At 38.7% G+C, this 20,419-nt stretch overlaps 1 protein-coding gene and 1 pseudogene across 1 annotated transcript; both read right to left on the bottom strand.

Moving 5' to 3' along the window:
* Positions 1-1,754: 1,754 nt before the first annotated feature.
* On the bottom strand, positions 1,755-2,339 carry LOC102667976 (uncharacterized). The gene has a single exon (XM_006596733.1). It carries the CDS (start codon positions 2,337-2,339, stop codon positions 1,755-1,757), a length of 585 nt encoding a protein of 194 aa, XP_006596796.1.
* A 2,192-nt stretch (positions 2,340-4,531) lies between these two features.
* Positions 4,532-18,671, bottom strand: LOC112999335 (probable myosin-binding protein 4; annotated as a pseudogene).
* Between the last annotated feature and the right edge of the window lie 1,748 nt (positions 18,672-20,419).

Genomic DNA, 20,419 nt, shown 5'->3' with positions numbered 1-20,419 from the left:
TCGATTCGCAGGACGATGAGATGTAGATGCGAATGCATGCATGTTTATGACTAAACATTAAGTACAACAATTAAACAGGTGTTATTTGTGTTCAATTTTACTTAAATGCTTTAGGCACCCCATAGATTTGAGCCAAATGGCTCAGGATTCAAAAACAAGAGTGTGTACTCTAAAATAATAAAAGACACAACACAAGGAGTTGAAATGCAAATCCTCAATCCAATGTTTATTAAATGTTGCGATCATGGTTTACAAAAGATTGGAAAAACTTGAGATCCCAATGAGCTCTCGAGAGGACAAAACCACATATTGAACTCTTTGGCCGCCCCAAGCACTAGGCATAATATCGCTTGACGACATCAGAATTCACGGGCAAAGGCAACTCTTCATTGTCCATGTTGGCTAGTACTAACGCTCCTTCTGAAAACGCTTTCTTCATGACGAACACTCCCTCATAATCGGGGGCCCACTTTCCCCTATGGTCCTTTTGGGCTTAGGATACTTTCTTCAAGACAAGATTCCCTTTGTTGAACTTGCATGGGTGTACCTTCTTGTCGAAAGTATTTTTCACCCGTCTTTGATATAACCGCCCGTGGCTCATGGCTGCCAATCTCTTAACTTCTATAAGGTTTAGCTGATCAAAGTGTGCTTGGGCCCATTCTGACTCTTTTAACTCGAACTCTGCCAGAATTCTTAAAGAGGGGACCTCTACCTCAAATGGCAACACGACTTCCATCTCGTATACCAACGAAAATGGAGGTGCCCCAATTGATGTGCGTACTGAGGTTTGATAACCATGCAGTGCGAAAGGGAACATCTCGTGCCAATCCTTGTATGACACGGTCATCTTCTGAATGATCTTCTTGATGTTTTTGTTTGCCGCCTCAACCGCCCCATTCATCTTGGGCCTATAAGGCGTAAAATTGTGATGTTGGATCTTGAAATCCTCACACATTTCTTTCATCATCTTGTTGTTCAGGTTGGTGGCATTGTCAGTGATAATCTTCCTAGGCAACTCATACCAACAAATTATCTCCTTTTTGATGAACCTAACCACCATGCTCCTTGTTACATTGGCGTATGAAGCCGCTTCAACCCATTTGGTGAAGTAGTCAATGGCGACCAAGATGAAGCGATGTTCGTTTGAAGCCTTAGGCTCAATAGCTGCAATCACATCTATTCCCCACATAGAGAATGGCCATGGCGCTGCCAATATGTTCAAAGGCATGGCCAAAGCATTGACATTATCCAAGAATGCTTGGCACTTGTGGCATTTTCTCACATAGACACAACAATCATTTTCCATGGTGAGCCAGTAATACCCTGCTCTCAGAATCTTTCGGCCCATGGCATGCGTCCCAAATGATCTCTCATACACCTTTATGAGCATTTGTTCGGCCTTTTTGGCGTCTACGCATCAGAGCTGCTAACCTTCGCCACATCCTTTTGTCGTTGTCGAAAGCCTCTTGTGGGTACTCCTTGTCCTCGACGTATCGCTTAATGTCAAAGTACCATGATTTACCGTCTTGCTCCTCTTCTATGAAGCAGCAATGTGCGGGCTTGCCGTGACATCTGAACTTGATGTACGACAAGTCTCCATGTGGGGTTAGCTGAAACATGGATGCTACAGTAGCAAGCGCATTAGTCATCTAATTCTCCTCTCTGGGAATGTGGTGGATGGAGATATCATCAAAGAACTCTGTTAGTTTCTTGATGTAAGCCTGATAGGGTATCAATTTGTGATCCCTGGTCTCTCATTCTCCTTTTAATTGATGGATCACCAAAGCTAAGTCTCTGTATACTTTGAGCAATTTGATGTTGAAGTCAATTGTTGCTTGGATCCCAAGGGCGCATGCCTCGTATTCCGCCATGTTATTCGTGCAATCGAAGTCCAACCTTGCTGTGAAGGGTATGTGTTGATTGTCAGGAGTGACCCAAAACGCCCCAACTCCATGGGCTAGGGCGTTGGACATGTCGTCAAACCACACTATCCACTTATCCCTATCTTCATCCTCCACCTCCTCCTCAAACAAGGCCATGATGTCCTCATCTGGGAATTTTGGATGCATGGGTTGGTAGTCATTGAGGGGCTGCTGAGCTAGATAGTCTGCCAAGGCACTTCCCTTTATTGCCTTTTGAGTGACATAAGCAATGTCGAACTCAAATAGCAAAACCTGCCACCTAGCGATCCGTCCGGTGAGAGCGAGTTTCTCGAAAATGTACTTGACTGGGTCTGTCTTAGATACCAACCAAGTGGTGTGGCTTAACATGTACTGCCGTAGATGGTGGGATGTCCACACCAAGGCACAACACGTCCTTTCTAGTAGAGAGTAATTCATCTCGCAGGTGGTGAACTTTCTACTCAAGTAGTAGACGGTCCGTTCCCTCTTTCTAGGTGGTGAACTTTTTGCTCAAGCAATGCCTTATGAACCCTCTTTTCCCAGCATGCACCCCATCGACTCATCCAACACCTTCATGTATAGGATAAGAGGTTGCCTAGGCACTAGCGGCATAAGCATAGGAGGGTTCATAAGGCATTGCTTGACAATCGTTGTTCCATCGGACCGAATGATTCTTGCGCAAAAGTTTAAAGAGAGGATCATAGGTAGCAGTGAGCTGCGATATGAACCTCGCTATATAATTAGGCACCCCAAGAAACCTCAAACCTGCTTTTCGGTGCACGGCTCGAGAATTTCAAGGATGGCCTTCACCTTGTCGGGATCCACCTCTATCCCTTTCTGGCTTATGATTGTCATACCCTAATTTCGTCCAGGGACTATTGTTTGATGGCATGCAACCTTTGGTTGACCGCTTCGAGGTACTTGGCACCCTTTCTTGCACAATACGTGAAGTTCCGAGACATACCGGAAATCAAAAGAAAGCATTGTTACGCAATCCGTGAAATTCCGTAACGTGCTGGAAATCAAAAGGAAGTGTTGTTGTGCAATCCGTGAGTTTCCGTAACATTCCGAAAGCTAAAAAAGGAGTAATTACATGAGCCATAAGGTTCCGTAACCTTACGGAAAGAAAACAAGTATCGTTACGAAATTCATAAAGTTTCATAACGTTACGGAAAAAGAATCACCAAAAAAAGCAAAGGGGGTGTATTTAGTAAAAAAAGGGTGCAAATAGCAACCAGGCCCACTTGGGCCTTCCAGAATATTCCTCCAGAAGGTGGTTGCTTCTGGAGGAAGCAACCTGGCTCGCCTTGGCGAGCTGGGTGGCAAGCTCCTCCCCTATTTTCGTATAAATAGAGGGAGGAGTGAAGAAGGAAAGGGTTTAGCCTTCTTGGCGCTTCGTATTCACTTGAAATTAGTGAGGAAAATTGTTTTCGTGAAGAAAATCCAAGCCGAGGCGCTTCCGTAACGTTTCCGTAATGTTTCCGTGGGTGATTTCGTGAAGATTTTCAACCGTTCTTTGTCGTTCGTCGTTCTTCGGTCTTCAACCGGTAAGTTCTCGAAATCGAACTTTTCAATTCATTCTATGTACCCTTGGTGGTCCCCTTTTGTTTCGCATGCTTTTATTCTCGTTTCATTTACTTTCCATACCCCCTTTTGACGTGCTTCAGTCATTTACTTAAGTCATTTTCTCGCCTAATCAAAAAATAAAATAAATTTCCACCGATCATTTGATTTGTAATATCCGTTAATTTCTGTTAAAATGAAATCCGACCGTTTGGTCATGCCGTAACCACGTTGGAAACCAAAAAGAGGTAAAATAATAATATAATAATTAAAAAAATATCTCTTAGTAAAATGAACCAAAAAAGCAATCGGACGTTTCTCTTTGGGATTTCTCTTTCTTGATTGAATTGACTAATAACTAAAGTGAAACTAAGGCAAAAAATCAACTCGCAAAGTCAAGCTCGTTCGCAAAAAATCACTAAAAAGAATTTTAAGGTTCGATACCTCAGTTTTCCTTACCAAGTAAAAATGGATCATTTTTAAGGTCCAACGCCTTAAAAAGACCACATTCCAAGTAAAAAGAATCGCTTGATTCCCCCTTTAAAAAGAACTATGTAGGTCTGATTTCCTCTTCAATGGAAGGTACGTAGGAGCAAGAGCCTCGCTTTTGTCGACCTCAAAAAAATAAAAAGAAATAAAAGTTTAGATACATAATTTCACACAATTCTAATCTAAGGCTGTTGTCCTTTGGGACAAACGTGAGAGGTGCTAATACCTTCCTCAAATGTAAAGATAACTCCCGAATCTAGAATATTCTTCATGACCAGTTTCCTTTGATTTTTCTAACGTTTTCCACAAATAAACGTTGGTGGCAACTCCGCGCATTTTCCTCCTTTGGAAGACGCACCCGTGAGCCTCGCCTCGCTCGCCCGCGAAAGGGTAGGTTGCGACAATGATGAAACCGAGCAATTTTCTCGACTTGACCCCGAAGGTGCACTTGGCGGGATTCAATCTCAATTAGTACTTCCGCAGCCTCTCGAACAACTTCCACAAGTTGATGAGATGTTCCTCCTCAGTTCTAGACTTGGCAATCATGTCATCCACGTAGACTTCAATCTCTTTGTTCATCATATCGTGGAATATGCTACCATAGCCCGCTGATAGGTTGCCCCAGCATTTTTGAGCTCAAAGGACGTCACCTTGTAATAGAATGTTCCCCAAAGGGTAACGAACATAGTCTTCTCCATGTCTTCTGACGCCATCTTTATCTAATTGTAACCCGAGAATTCGTCCATGAAGGAAAATAAAGCGAAATTGGTTGTGTTATCCACAAGGACATCAATGTGTGGTAAAGGAAAGTTATCCTTTGGATTGGCTCGGTTTAGGTCCCGATAGTCCATGCACATTCGTACCTTCCCATCTTTCTTAGGAACTGGCACGATGTTGGCTACTCGAGCCACGACCAAAAACCAGCATCGAACTGCTTTTTCACCTCTTCTTTGATTTTTAAGGACATTTCCGGCTTCATCCTTCTTAATTTTGCTTTACTGGGGAACAATTGGGATTCAACAGTAATCAATGTTGTACAATGTCGGGGTTCAAACCGGGCATATCTTGGTACGACCAAGCGAAGATGTCATGGTAGTTCCGTAGCAAAACCACCAATTCATCTCGGATCAGTGTGGTCATGCCCGTACCAACTTTTACCTCTTTCCTTTCCTCGCCAACACCTAAGTTCATGATTTCTGTCTCTTCTTAGTGTGACTTCATTTCTTGGTCTTCCTGAGCGACCATCATTTCTAGCTCTAGGGGAAACCCCGTATCATCATCTTCTTCATCCTTGATCGGGTTTTCTATTCGATCAAAATCAATGTCAGGGTCCTCGGTATTAGTACCTTCACAGGACTCATCGTCGGATTTGTACCGTTTAATCGCAAAAAAAATAAACATGCAGACAAATGAGAATGGATGAAGGTGCAAGAACAAATGAAGAAAAGATCGTATATTATATATCTAATAGAAAAAACAAAACTCGTCAACTCGTTAAAAGAGAAATTTCGAATTTGTGAGTTGATTTTAGCTTTAGTTTCACTTGGTTATTTCTCAACTCGTCAAAAGAGAACTTTCAATGTAAATGACCGGTTGAAATTTATTCTTTGATGATTAACCAAGGTTACAACATAAACGATCAATTGAATTTTATTTTAACAATGATTAAAAGAGATTACAACACAAACGATCGGTTGAAATTCATTTTAAAATTGATTAAGTGAGATTACGGCTTAAATGATCGGTCAAAACTTGCTTAAAACAAAGAAAAAGAATACCAAAAGTAGAAGAATGAAGATGAAAACATACAAAGCAAGAATGGACCCCTAAGGCTGCATAGAATGAATTCAAAGCTTCGAAATTGAAAACTAATCGGTTGAAGAATGATGAACGATGAAGAACGGATGAAGAACGACGAAGAACATTCACAGAATTGGTCACGGAAACGTTACAGAAGCATTACGAAAGTGCCTTGGCCTTGATTTTCTCCTTCTTTCTTCTTCTCCTCACTAATTTTAAGTGAAATATGCTTGCCAAGGGTGCTGAACCCTTTCTCCTCAGCTTCCCACACCTATTTATAGCAAAATAGGGGGAGGAGCTTGCCGCCAAACTCGTCCAGGCGAGCTGATGGCTTACTCCAGAAGCAACTTTCTTGCCCAGGCGAGCTGGTTGCTTCTCCCCTAAGTCACCTAGTGGGCCCAGGGGCTGAGAAATGTCCAAAAATGGGCCATTTTTCCCCTATCTTGAGTTTCTTGCCCATTTCCTTCCGAAACATCGTGAAACCCTATGAATTGCGTTGTGATTGCTGTTAAGCAACTCAACTCGGGTGGAAAAAATCCCCATGTTGACAAAAATTGCCCCCATTCTGAGTATCCTGCTCATTTCTTTTTGTAACATCGCAAAACCCTAGGGATTGTGCAGCGATTGATGTTAAGCAGCTCAACTTGATCGGCGAAAATCCGCATGTTGACAAACAATTGTCCCCGGGCAAAATTAGGGTATGACAAAATGATTTGACAAAAAATGATTTTTTTTTCATGAAGCAGAGCAGTAGTAGACGACTGTAGTGGTGAGCTTGTTCTTGACTCATCTTTTCCTTGATGTGGTGTCTCTAATCACCTTTCCTCCTTCTCCATTCCTCTGCCATTGATCTTCAAGAAGCAAAGAACTCCATTGATGAAGAAGATCCAAGGCCTAGAAGCTCCACATGGAGCTACATCATGTGTATCAGAGCATCTTCATCTAGGTGATGTTCTTTTGCTTCCTATATCTTTTTGTTCGATCAATTCACTTTAATTCCTTGTTCTTCATCTTCTTCTCCATGTATCTCCTCCATTGTCTTTGGTTCTATTTAGAGTAGATTCAAAAAAACAAACCGATTAAATCTTAGATCTACACTTGTTCTTGCATTTATATGGTTCCAAATTTATAGATCAACTCTTGAATCATGTGTTTGTGTTGATTTTGAGTTCTATCATTTTTCAGTCATAATCTTCTTGTGCTAAACCTTTAGATCTCAATTTTCTTGCAAAATATTGATTAGAAAAGAAAACACAAAAATTTAAGTGTAAATCACTTCATTCATGTTGTCTTAGAGTCATGTTTAGTCATAATAATTGTCACATTATGTTCTAAGTTTGTGTTCAATTTTGATTTTGTTGATTGAATTCTAGATACATATTTTCATGTATTATTGCAATTCTTAGCCTATCATTTGAATTTTGAGTCTAATTTATTCATATTATTTAGTTCATAATATGTTCTAAATCAATTCCTAGAAGTAGTCTTGTTGAACTTTTCTTTTTGTTTTCTAAGTTTCCTATATGATGCCTATGAAGAAATTGAGTTGTGGTGCTGAGTTGTGGCTGGATTTGTGAATCAAAATAAGTCTTAAGCTCTCTTGAATTGTGTTATTCAAGACAATTGAACATAAGCAAACACAAATTGTAACTATCCAATCCTTAAGCAACATAAACACTACTCTTGATTTCTAGGTTGAAATTCAGGTTGCTATTAGTTTTGGCACACTGTCTTCTTAACTCCACCATGGCTTGAATACTTTGATTTTTTAGCTTAAATTTTAACTGGATAAAATAGACATCTATATGAAAACTAAGGAAAAAGAATGAACAAAAACTAAAAAAAAAGGAGCAAGAAAAGGTGATAAAGATTAACATCAAAATACATGTCCAGAACAACAACAAAAAATGTGTATGCTTGATTTGCTTGAAAATTGTTCATCATTTTGAGTTGTATTACAAGAATATTTGACTCCCTGGATTTTTTCATCTTTTAGATGTGTTGCTAAATTGACATAACTAGAATTTTGTTTTGAGTCTTGTTTTTAATTTGTCAATCTAATCTAGTGCCATTCTAGGACTTCCTTTATGTTCCACCTTGGCTTGTGATGTTGTCCTTTTGCCTTATTTTTTCTTGAATCTCATTGAATTAAAGTCACATTAAATTTCCTTTTGGTGTATATTTCATTTCATCTTTTGGTTTATTGCTTGTCTTTTTTTTTGTGTTTAGGTGTTGCCTACAATAAGGATTGGAAGACGAAATTGGTGCATTTCTTGAAGGAATATTTTTGGGTCTTGGAGGTTAACCATCCCAGGAGCACCATTGGATTTGAAGCAACCAAATCCTCACCAAATTCTGAGTGAAACACTTGAGAAAACAAACAAGCATTGAAGACAAAATTGAATACCTTAATTGCTTTGTTAAATTTGTTGTAATAGAATAATTGAGTGCTGATTTTTTTTTCTATTGCAATTCCTTGAATTTGGACATTCTTCAGGGGTGTATTGGGAGTCTCTATTTATGTAATAGCTTAGTGTAAACCGTGTAGACTAAGTGAAGAACTAGTTAGGACCTCCAAAGGGTCATCCAAGCCTTCACATAGGAAGTTGTCTAGCTTGCTTTAAATTTCTTTTACCTTACATTATCAAACCGCCTAGATAGCTTGCTTTTTTAGCAATTAGTTTTTACCTTATCTTTCACACCTCTTTTAGTGTTTATTTTGGCTAGTTTCAACCATATTTTTTTTACCTTTTGTTTTCAAACCCCCAACAAGAAAGAACCACAACTTAGGAACCAACATGAGTTGAGATCCCTTAAATTGTGGAAAGAAAAACAAGAGAGAAAAGAAAAAGGAAAAAAAAAGTGGAAGAAATAAGTCAAGATGAAAGAGAGAAAATATGAGAGGAAGAAAGAAGAAAAATAACGAAAGAAATGAAAAGAGAAAAACATACCTCTTGCAATAGTCCTCTTGCAAGAGTTTAAGTGAAGAACTTAGCAACTATTATAGAGGGTGCCATAGGTCACATACTAAACATCACTCCCAAAGAAGAGAAAATGATAGAAGGCATCAAGAGGTTAACATTAGCCTCCCATATTTTCATGGAAAAGATAATGTTGTGGTCTACCTAGATTGGGAAATGAAGGTTGAACAACTCTTTGCTTGCCATCATATTAGTGAAGAGAGAAAAGTTCCATTGGCTAGCTTTAGCTTTCAAGGGTATGTCCTCTATTGGTGGACTTCCCTGTTAGGGAACGAAGGATTCATGGGGACCCTCTAGTAGAGTATTGGAATGATCTTAAGAGTGCCCTTGGGAAGAGGCAAATTTCCTCCTACTATGAAAGGGAGCTTATGGACAAGCTCCAAAGGCTTAGACAAGGGAGTATGAGTGTTGAAGAATATAGACAACAAATGAAACTACTCCTTTTAAGAGCTGGACTTAGGGAAGGAAAGAACAAGCATAGCTAGGTTCCTTATTGGGCTTAATATGGAAGTGAGGGACAATGTTGAACTCCTTCCATATAGGGACCTAAATGAGCTAGTCCAAATTTGTATAAGAGTGGAGCAATAACTTAAAAGAAAGCCTTCTTCAAAATCTTATGGCTTTCACTCTTATCCAAGGAAAGACCAAGCCCAAGGAATTTTGGGGGATGCACCTTCAAAACCCAAGGAAGATAAGGGCAAGACAATAGAGTTTTTGGGGTGAAGAGTCTAGTGAAGATGAAGTAAGGGGTGAAGAGTCTAGTGAGAAAGTCTACCCCCATGAAGAAGGTGACCTCCTAATGGTTAGAAGGCTCCTTGGAGATCAATCTTGTGATCTATCCCAATCCCAAAGAGAGATCATCTTTCAAAAAAGATGCAAAATTTTAGATAAAACTTATTCTGTAATTGTGGATAGTGGATCTTGTTGCAATTGTTGTAGCACAAGATTAGTTTCCAAGTTGAATCTCACTATCATTCCCCACCCAAAACCTTATAAACTTTAATGGCTCAATGAGCAAGGGGAAATGATAGTTAACCAACAAGTGAAGTTACCTTTCTCCATTGGGACATATAAGGATGAAGTTAATTGTGATATAGTTCTCATGGAGGCAGGGCATATTCTTTTAGGAAGGTCATGGCAATTTGATAGGTAAATCATTTACAATGGCCTAACTAATGAGATTACCCTCACCCATCTTGGCACTAAATTTGTGTTGCATCCTCAAACACTTTCACAGGTAGCTAAGGATCAACTTACAATGAAGGACAAGAGGAATGAGGAAAAGTTGGAAAAACAAAAGAAAAAAAAAAGGATAGTAAGGCCTTAGCTCCAAAGGTCAAGGAGAAGGTGTTCCTCTAAGAAAGTTGTAAAGAAGGAGAGTCATTTTGCAACAAAAGGAGATATTAAGAAAGCTCTTCTTCTCAAGCCATCTTTCTACCTTCTCCTCTCAAGGGAGACTTCCCTTAGCACTGCCACAATTCCCCCACTTCAGAGCATTCCCCTAAAGGTCCAAGAACTCTTACAGGAATTTAGTGATATATTTCCCAAAGAGATACCCCCTAGGTTACCTCCTCTTAGGGGAATAGAACACCAAATAGACTTAGTCCCAGGAACAAGCCTTCCTAATAGGCCAACTTATAAGACTAATCCTTAAGAGACCAAGGAGATTGAATCCCAAGTTAAAGAATTGTTGAGGAAAGGATGGGTCCAAGAGAGCCTAAGTCCTTGTGTTGTGCGTGTGTTGTTGGTGCCTAAGAAGGATGGTAAGTAGAGAATGTGTACAGATTGAAGGGCCATCAACAACATAACTATGAAGTATAGGCACCCCATTCCTAGGCTTGATAATATGCTTGATGAGTTGCATGGTGCAAATATATTTTCCAAAATTGATCTTAAAAGTGGTTACCACCAAATAAGGATGAGAGAAGGTGATGAGTGGAAAATCACTTTTAAGACCAAGTTTGCGTTGTATAAGTGGCTAGTGATGCCTTTTGGGCTCACTAATGCACCAAGCACTTTCATGAGGCTAATGAATCATGTCCTAAGGGAGGTTATAGGTAAGTTTGTAGTTTTTTATTTCGATGATATCTTAGTATATAGTAGGGACCTAGATGATCACTTAGGACATCTAAGGCAAGTTCTTTTAGTTCTTAGGAAACACACTCTCTTTGCTAATATAGATAAATGCACCTTTTGTGTCGATAGTGTAGTCTTCTTAGGTTTTGTGGTTAGCAAAAATGGGGTCCATGTGGACCCTAAGAAAATCAAGGCCATCCAAGAATGGCCCACCTTAAAAAGTGTAGGAGATATTAGGAGTTTCCATGGGTTGGCAAGTTTCTATAGAAGGTTTGTTCCTAATTTCTCTACACTTGCTTCACCACTTAATGAGTTGGTTAAGAAGAATGTGACATTCACATGAGGAGAGAGACAAGAGCAAGCCTTTGTTTTGCTCAAAGAAAAGCTCATCAAGGCACCCGTTCTAGCTCTCCCTGATTTTTCTAAAACTTTTTAGCTAGACTGTGATGCCTCTGGTATAGGTGTGGGAGCTGTGTTGTTACAAGGTGGGCACCCTATTGCTTACTTTAGTGAGAAACTTCATGGTGCCACTCTCAACTACCCCACATATGATAAAGAGCTTTATGCCTTAGTTAGAGCCCTCCAAACTTGGGAACATTACCTTGTTTCCAAGGAGTTTGTTATTCATAGTGATCATGAATCACTTAAGTACATTAGAGGGCAATGCAAGTTAAATAAGAGGCATGGAAAATGGGTAGAGTTCCTAGAGCAATTTCCATATGTTATCAAACACAAAAAGGGAAAGACCAATGTGGTTGCAGATGCTCTTTCTAGGAGACACACATTTCTTTCTTCCCTTAGAGCTTAAATTTTAGGATTTGATAACATAAGGGAATTGTATGTTTCTGATGAGTACTTCTCTCTCATTTATATGAGTTGTGGGTACGAGGCCCAAGATGGATTCTACATTGCTAAGGGGTATTTTTTAAAGGAGGAAAGGCTTTGTATATGTTCGATAGCCGACAAGTGCACCGAATCGCACAAGTAGTACAAAACGGTAAGAACCGAGTATTGAACACTCGGGGAACTTGTGTTATTTGGTAAGCTATTTCAGCAAATAAGTGTTTGGTGTGTAAAGATAAGTGTGAATATGAACAGGTGTATAAACTATCTATACAAAAAGAAAGAAAATAATGTGAGAGAAATGATGTGTAAAAACAAGTAGAAACACGTTGGTCTTCCTAATAGGTGCCTGATGCTGAAAAGATATTCTCTATCTAACAATGCTCATGTGTTCTTATGGTGTCTCCTGAGATACTAAACCCCGATTCCTCATGATAGTTTAGCCTAATCCCGATCAAGCATCGTCCGTAGATTCCTCTTGTAAGACTAAACTCAACCAGGACCACATTAAGACACACATACACAACTAACTTATCGCACCCCGATTCCTCATGAAAGTACGACAACTTAGCACTGCACTATCAAGGAATTTAGAGTTAAACCAGTTTCCACAATTGAATGACCCTAACAAAGCATGCATCTACGTGATCAAGGTAAAGGCATACTGGAATGAAAAACAGATAGCACAGAGAACACACAAAACATCATTAAATAGATAAAAAAATATTTACATCAGGTACCTACAGGGAAGATCCAACAGAGGATTTAGCTTTCCATACCAGGAAGCCTTCTTTACAACAAAGAGAAGAACAAGATGAAAGATTGCAAAAATACAAGTGGTGAGGATGTCTCCTTTACCTCTAGGATCTCACAATCACTCACAAACTCATCTGAAGCTCTCAAACCAGCTCTTGCTTCAAGCTCTGGTCTCTGCAGATCTTCACACAGCAAAATCTCTCAAAACTCTCTGGAACTTGGACCTTTCTCTCTCTAGAAATCCTAGACATGCAAAGCTCTGAATCGCAGTCCAAACTCTCCTTCTAAAATCTGATTTCAAGCTTAAATAGGTGACCTTGTTCGTGCTCGTGCGCTTAGCGCAATTATGGACCGCTTAGCGCACATTAGTGAATTTTGGCTTAGCGTGTGCCTTTCTCGCTTAGCGGATGAACTGAAGCAGTGCGCTTAGTGAGATGAAGTGGTGCGCTTAGCGAGCCTGTACAACTCATCTTCTTCCAGAGTCTTCCTTGCGCTTAGCCCATGAGTGTTGCGCTTAGCAGAAGGTCGCTAAGCCAGCAGATTGGCTTAGCGAGAAGGTGAAAAACAACACTTTTCAAAGCTTGCCTAATTAACCTGAAATTGAGAGAAAATGATTATTAAACACACAAAATTAAAGTACTAAGTATTTATTACCTATACTTAACAAAAAATACTTATAACACTACAAAATAACCATAAATTGGAAGAGTTTGATACAATTTACACAAGTTTTATACACAAAAGTTAGTCGTATTCACCGACTAACAGTATACCCCAAGGATCCATTAGAAAGTTGTTGGTCAAAGGGAGCCATGAGGGTGGGCTAATAGGCCATTTTGGAATTGATAAGACTCTTGTTTTCCTCAAGGAAAAATTCTTTTGGCCCCATATGAAAAAAGATGTCCATAGGTATTGCACTAGGTGTGTGGCTTGTTTACAAGCCAAGTCTAAGGTGATGCCTCATGGGCTATACACACCCTTACCCATTCCATCTGCACCCTGGGTAGATATGAGTATGGACTTTGTCCTTGGGCTTCCTAGGAACCAGAGGGGGGTAGGCTTTATCTTTGTGGTGGTGGATAGGTTTATCAAGATGGCACATTTCATACCATGCCACAAGGTAGATGATGCTAGTCACATCTCAAGACTTGTTTTTAGAGAAGTTGTGAGGCTTCATGGTTTGCCTAAGACTATTGTGTCTAATAGATATGTTAAGTTCCTTAGCCATTTTTAGAAAGCTTTATGGGCTAAGCTAGGAACTAAGATCCTTTTCTCCACCTCTTGTCACCCACAGACTGATGGGCAGACTGAGGTAGTGAATAGATCTCTATCCACATTGTTAAGGGCTCTCCTAAAAGGCAATCACAAGTCTTGGGATGAGTACTTTGCTCATGTGGAGTTTGCCTATAATAGGGGGGTTCATAGAACTACCAACCAGTCACCTTTTGAGGTTGTCTATGGTTTCAATCCTCTCACACCTTTGGACCTAATTTCCCTTCCACTTGACACTTTTTTATACATAAACTAAGGGGTCTACAGATTTAAGGAAAAATCCTCTTCAAGAGGGAGGGGATGATGCAATCCTCCCAAGCAGGGGACTCATCACTAGAGCCATGACTAGGAGACTCCTAGAAGATTGGGCCAGAAATGCAGGAGAAGGCCCTAAGGTTCTCATGAGCCTTAGGGTAGATTTTGTGCCCATGGGCTAAGTATGAACCCACTTATCTTTGTAGATATTAGATTAGAGTTTCATTATTTTCGGGCCTTCTATTTCGGGATCCATAGTCTAGGGAAGGTACCCTGGCAATATAGGATTTTTCAGCCCTTGTATTTTAGGGCACCTAGACTAGTTTTTGTATTAGGGGTAGTTTTGTAATTTCATATGCATTAAGTGCACTATTTGATGTTTGTGTGTTGGGAGAGAAATTTAATTGAATTGGGAGAAGCTCAATCCAATTAAATTTTGGACCATCCTAAGGGGGAGGTGAGCATTTGCTTGCTACACCCCATTGCCACATCATATAGTCACACTTTGTGCATGCCCTTCATGCTTTACATGCCTCATGACACCTAAGCACACTAAGTGGAGAATCTTGGACTTGATATTTGACTAGTGGGCTGAGCCATAGCTAAAATTCACTAATTATAATTAGTGAAATTTTGGCTCCACAAATTCAAATTCAAATTCAAGTGAAATTTGAATAGAAATTCAAATTTCCCTCCAATTTTGTGTGACACTTAGGCTATAAATAGAGGCCTTGTGTGTTCATTTTTTCAACTTTGATCATTTGAGAAATTACACTTGAAAGAAATTTCAGACCTTAGTTGAGGCATAAATTCCATGCCCCTTCTCTCACTCTCCCACCACTCATCTTCTCCTACCTTCAAGCTCTTATCCATGGCTTCCTATGGTGGTGAGCTTATTCTTGACTCATCTTTTTCTTAAAGTGGCGTCTCCAATCACCTTTCCTCCTTCTCCATTCCTCTGTCATTGATCTTCAAGAAGCAAAGAGCTCCATTGATGAAGAAGATCCAAGGCCTACAAGCTCCACATGGAGCTACATCAATTGGCCCGCAAAAACTTTGGGTTGGATTCCATATGGCAATAACTCTTACTTACACTTGAGCCTTCAACACCCATCGCTTTGTTGGGCCCATAACTTTTGGGTCCATTTTTTGTTTTTTATTGTGTCTTTTTACCAGCACAAGAATGAATGAGTCCTTAAGGTGAAGTTTAATTAAACCAAAAGGGATGCCTACAGCTTAGACTTTCCAATTGGATCAGCTTGTAGAATACCAAAGTGGCATTAACATAATATATAGTACTACTAGATAACCTTTTTGACTGTGGAGCTACCTTGCTATCTCAGTCATGAACAATGATTTTATTTTTCACTATTCTTTTAACAGTTTTAGTTTTAGATTTCAAAGAGGCAACATCTGCCTTTTATGCAAACAGGCTTAAGTTAGACAATGACAAGTTGATGTGGTTGTTGAAGTTGCTTTTCTTGTGGGCTTCCCTACCATTTTCCACTATGATTGTCATTTCTAATAATGACTCACATTGTTAGAAGCATGATTGCTGGTTACATGTTAGCATTAGGTAGTACTAGTAACTAATACTTGTATGACTTATGTTGGTGTATTGCATAGGTTCATCAGTAAAATTATGACCACATATGGCAACTTAACAGTTACAACCCTCTACAAATTATGTCGAAATTATAAAGTTGATTTTGTCATTAGATTTCAAAGCAATACCAACATTTGAAGCAGACTTTAACATGTAAATGAGACTTTAAAATTAGTAAAATTTGTTCATAATTCATTAACTTCCGTAGTCATTGAACAACCCCAGGCCTGGCCAACCATTCCTCACATGTTTGTGAAAGAAAGTGCAAAATTGTATAACTGTCAAAGAAAATTGACAAGATTCTGTGTGGATTCATATCGCCTCTATTGACACGAGTGTAGACAATGTTGTCTAATATACCTTATGAAAGTTTATTTGTGGCTAAGAACTAAAAACACTTCTGTTTATATGCTTACCATCTTCATCTTAATGCAATTCTCTGTAACTCATACAATTGGTGAGCTATGTCTTGAATAATTTGTTTTCCATCATTGCCATTTTGAAGAGAATTTGTTAGGTGCTCCAGAAGATCATGATCAAATTCTAGTGTTTCCAAGCGGTCATTAATGTCTAATATTTGATTTTCTAGAGCAACCAACTCAAGTTCTCTTCTAGGCATGGAGATTTGTGGTTCAGGACATTTTGAATGATTGTTTTCTGCACTAAGAGAACAAGCATCACCATCTTCAGCAGCTCAGCCATGTTTATCAATATGATTTCCAATCAATGTATTAATGATTTTTTTGTGTGGATAATTCAGTCTCTTCATGACCATCTAATTAAGGCCATTCACCATTAGAAGCTCCTTGTTGATTCGATTTACTGACTTCAAGTTTCTCAGATCTATCATTAGGTGCATGCAAATAAATTTGATGAACCTTCTCTTCCAAGTTTTTCAAAAATTGAGAAATGTAATCCTTTTCCTCTTCAAATTTATGATATATGTGGTTTCACCAGTCATATATCCGTCACCAACTTTGTAAACAACTTGAATTCTTTGAACTGCTTATGGTATTTATGATGTTATGCACGACAATGTTTTGTATTGTGAAGTTTTCTCCTTTCAAATACCAACTTTCCTTATGCATATTATGGACCATAGGCTCCTCATTTGCCATGTTTGATCTATAAAATTACACCTCAGCTTCCAAATCTTGTATCTCTTTTTCCTTTTCTTTGAGTAGACCATTCACTTTCTCCAATTCATCATTATCATATTCTGCTTGCTCCTCCATCATTCTTAAATATTGAAGAGCCTCCATCTACAGTGTTGCCTTCTCCTGTTGTAACCTTGTAATCATAGACATTGCTTCATTTGTAGCAATAGGAGAAGCGTTTCTTTCTTCCTCCAGTTCCTTTTGTAAAGAATCCTTGCATTTCATTATTGTACTACTCAATTTGTCTCCTCAGTCTATCATCATTAGACTCTTCTTCAATTTCAGAAATATTGCTTTCATCCAGAGAATGAAGACCAGATTCCGTTGAGGATGACTTTCAAAATACCTGAACTCCATTTAAACTAGAAGCCTCAACAACTGCCTCAGGTGAGTGAACATGATTTATGGGAACATTTGATGATGTATTAGACCCATTAGAAGAAGATTTGTCTCATGGTGATTGGTCATGTTCTTCCTTCACATTGTTAACTTCCTCAATGGTTGGCTTCTCTTTGATAAAACCAGTTTCTTCTCTTTCCTCAGTGGTTACAGAGGACTTATTCATGTTACTTGAATTCTCTTCTTTAGGATTTATAGGAGCAGAATCACATACAACCATATGAGTGTCTGTTGATGTTGTTTCCTTTGTACCAATCTTCTATATAACTTCCCCATTCTTTTTAGATACCATTCCAATATCTCTTGGTTGTGCAACATTTGCAGCTAGAAATAATTCATAAACAAAATGTTATACAAATATTTTGATCGAAGAACAATAGTGTAAATAAACCGAGAGAGAAATGTTACATTTTTCTGATGATGCTCCAACATGTGCATATGTGCCATTCAAAGTCATAAACTCAGATAGGGGACTAGGAAGAGAATCCTTAAAATGAGAAGTAATCTTACTATCCTCAGATTCTAATTCTCTATGAGGAACTTTCTTAACAATAGGTGGTGGTGAAACCTCCTCTATTGAAATGAGCTCAACCGGATCAGATTTAATGACTCTTGATTTGCTTGCTGCAAATTATTTTCTACTACACAATTGGCATTCATATCTTGATGTTTGCTGACATTAGGCTCCCCACATTGATCTGAAGGGAAAGGGATAGATTTAACCCATATCCTTCAATTGGCTCTTTTAGATTCAAATCACATGGAATACATTTTGAGGAAGGTGCAGATGTAACTTGAGCAATAGGGTCATTGCTGACTTCAATGTTCTCATCATGCACCCTACTAACATCATCATCATCATTACAAAATGGAAATTTGGACTCAGAATTTGAATTAAGTGTCACCTCAGTGTACCCAACATGAGATAGTGGCCAAAAACTTCCTTTTCCCTCTGATCCAGGAAATTTATCCCTCATTTTCTTCAAGTTATTATGGTGATTTAAATAGCTTTGCTTCAGTGCACATGGAAAACGAATATATGGCTTAAGAACAACTCTGCCATGTGATTTTAGATGGATAGATCTTGAGGAGTTTTGATCTGACTTCCAAAGCTTACCACAACAAGTACATTGTCTTGTACATAGTCTTGCACCCTTAGATCCAAACAACAAATCTTTGCTTAGTGATGGACTTTTGAAACCAGAACTACCAAGAACCAGGCCAAATTTCCCAACAATATTTGAGTTTCTGCATTGCACTTGGTCTTTGTAGTGACTGAAAAAAGACAATCATCACACATCTTATGCCCATCTGCTAGCTTACCATGAATATGATACAAAATCATAGATGATATTTCTGATTTCTGATTGCTACAAAATAGGATCTCATACAACTCTGGGCTTTGACGGCATAAGATATGATTAAGCCTAGAACACAACAAGCAAGGCATTTATAGTTGGAAATAGCATGCAAAATTGGTGAGCATATATGATAGCAAGGCATCGAGTAGCAGCAGAAATATCAAAAGCCACTCACAAGCTGCAAATGTAAGAAGAGAAACGAACCCCTTCATCCTCCTTACTTTGACAAATGATATTCACTTTCCACCTGATCCCATCCCCATCACAGTTGCTCTTACAAATCCACAACATCCATGACATGACAAGGAAAGTCATCAATCAAATCATAGCCACCCAACTCAAAGCCCAAAATTGCATCACCAACTTAGATGGTGAGCTAAGGCTAGAACGCTGCAACATGGCAACAAACAACCAACATTAAACTGAAATTAATGATTATAACTCAAGCTAAACACATTGCATTTAATTTGGTTGAGTGAATAGGCAATTTAGTCCCTGAGATTGTACCTATTTTGTATATTAGTCCCTAACTTAATATTAAATTCAAAATAGTCCCTATCTTTGCATAACTGTTGCAAAATAGTCCTTCCGTTAAATTTTAAAGTAATGCCGTTAGTGAGGTCAATTTTAGTGCCATGTGGACTATCCAATGTGGCACTAAAGGATGACGTGGCATGACACGTGGACGTGCCTCCTAAAAGATGCCACATCATTTAATGATAACAAAATGAGTAAATAGACAATTTAGTCCCTGACTTTGTACCCCTGTTGCATATTAGTCCCTAACTTAATGAAAGATTCAAAATAGTCCCTATCTTTTGCATAAGTGTTGTAAAATAGTCCCTAACTTAAAAGATGCCAGAAATCATGCTTAAAGTGTCCATGCATTGCAAAGGTTGTGCCTGGCACGATTTCTAGCGGCGCAGATTCTTCCTTGGATTCCTTGTCATCTTTTGATTCCTCTGGTTTTTTCTCTTCTTCTTTCTTTTCTAATTCATTTTCTTTTTTCTCCTCCACTTTGTTTTCCTCTGATTTTTTATCTTCCTATTCAAAACACTAAAAAAAAAATCAGAACCCAGAATGATACATTGATGGTAATTGAAGAAAAAAAAAAGAGGAAAAGAGAATGGTTATGTAGACCTCGCCCATTGGTGTTGACGGCTACAGAGATAAGATTGTTGCTGTGGATTTTTGGTTTTTTTTATTTGTGCAAGTGTGTGTGGGTTCTTTTTCGTATATATGCCTCAATTGGTTCAGAACCATCAAATTTGAAGAAGCCACTCATTCTATCATCATCAAATGACGTGGCACTAAAATTGACCTCACTAACAGCGTTACTTTAAAATTTAACGGAAGGACTATTTTGCAATACTTATGCAAAAGATAGGGACTATTTTGAATTTTTCATTAAGTTAGGGACTAATATGCAACAGGGGTACAAAGTCAAGGACTAAATTGTCTATTTACTCGTTTTGCTATCATCAAATGACGTGGCATCTTTTAAGAGGCACGTCCATGTGTCATGCCATGTCATCCTATAGTGCCACGTTGGATAGTCCACGTGGCACTAAAATTGACCTCACTAACGGCATTATTTTAAAATTTAACGAAAGGACAATTTTGCAACACTTATGCAAAGATAAAGACTATTTTGAATTTAATATTAAGTTAGGGACTAATATGCAAAATGAATACAATCTCAGGGACTAAATTGCCTTTTCACTTTAATTTGGTTAGTTTAACATCACAGGTATCCTTGACCAAAACAATCCTACTCTAGCCAAATAAGATCACATGAGCAGTAAAAAATTTATTTTCCAATATTTAATGTAGTTACATATTGAAAGCTCAAATTCAAGACTAATGATTAAATCATAACAACCACAGGTGAGTTGATCCATGTGCTAGGTGATTGATTGCATTTAATTAACATGCCATTTTAACAATGAACATCATCCAT

The sequence above is a fragment of the Glycine max genome, chromosome 14 (genome assembly GCF_000004515.6).
Source record: "Glycine max cultivar Williams 82 chromosome 14, Glycine_max_v4.0, whole genome shotgun sequence".
NCBI classification, from domain to species: Eukaryota; Viridiplantae; Streptophyta; class Magnoliopsida; order Fabales; family Fabaceae; genus Glycine; species Glycine max.
The sequence above is the reverse complement of the archived record's forward strand: the minus strand, read 5'-3'. Positions and strand labels throughout refer to the sequence as shown.

What these genes read in the sequence shown, in the direction of transcription:
- LOC102667976 (XM_006596733.1), bottom strand. Translation starts at nt 2,339, where the DNA reads ATGAATTACTCTCTACTAGAAAGGACGTGTTGTGCCTTGGTGTGGACA.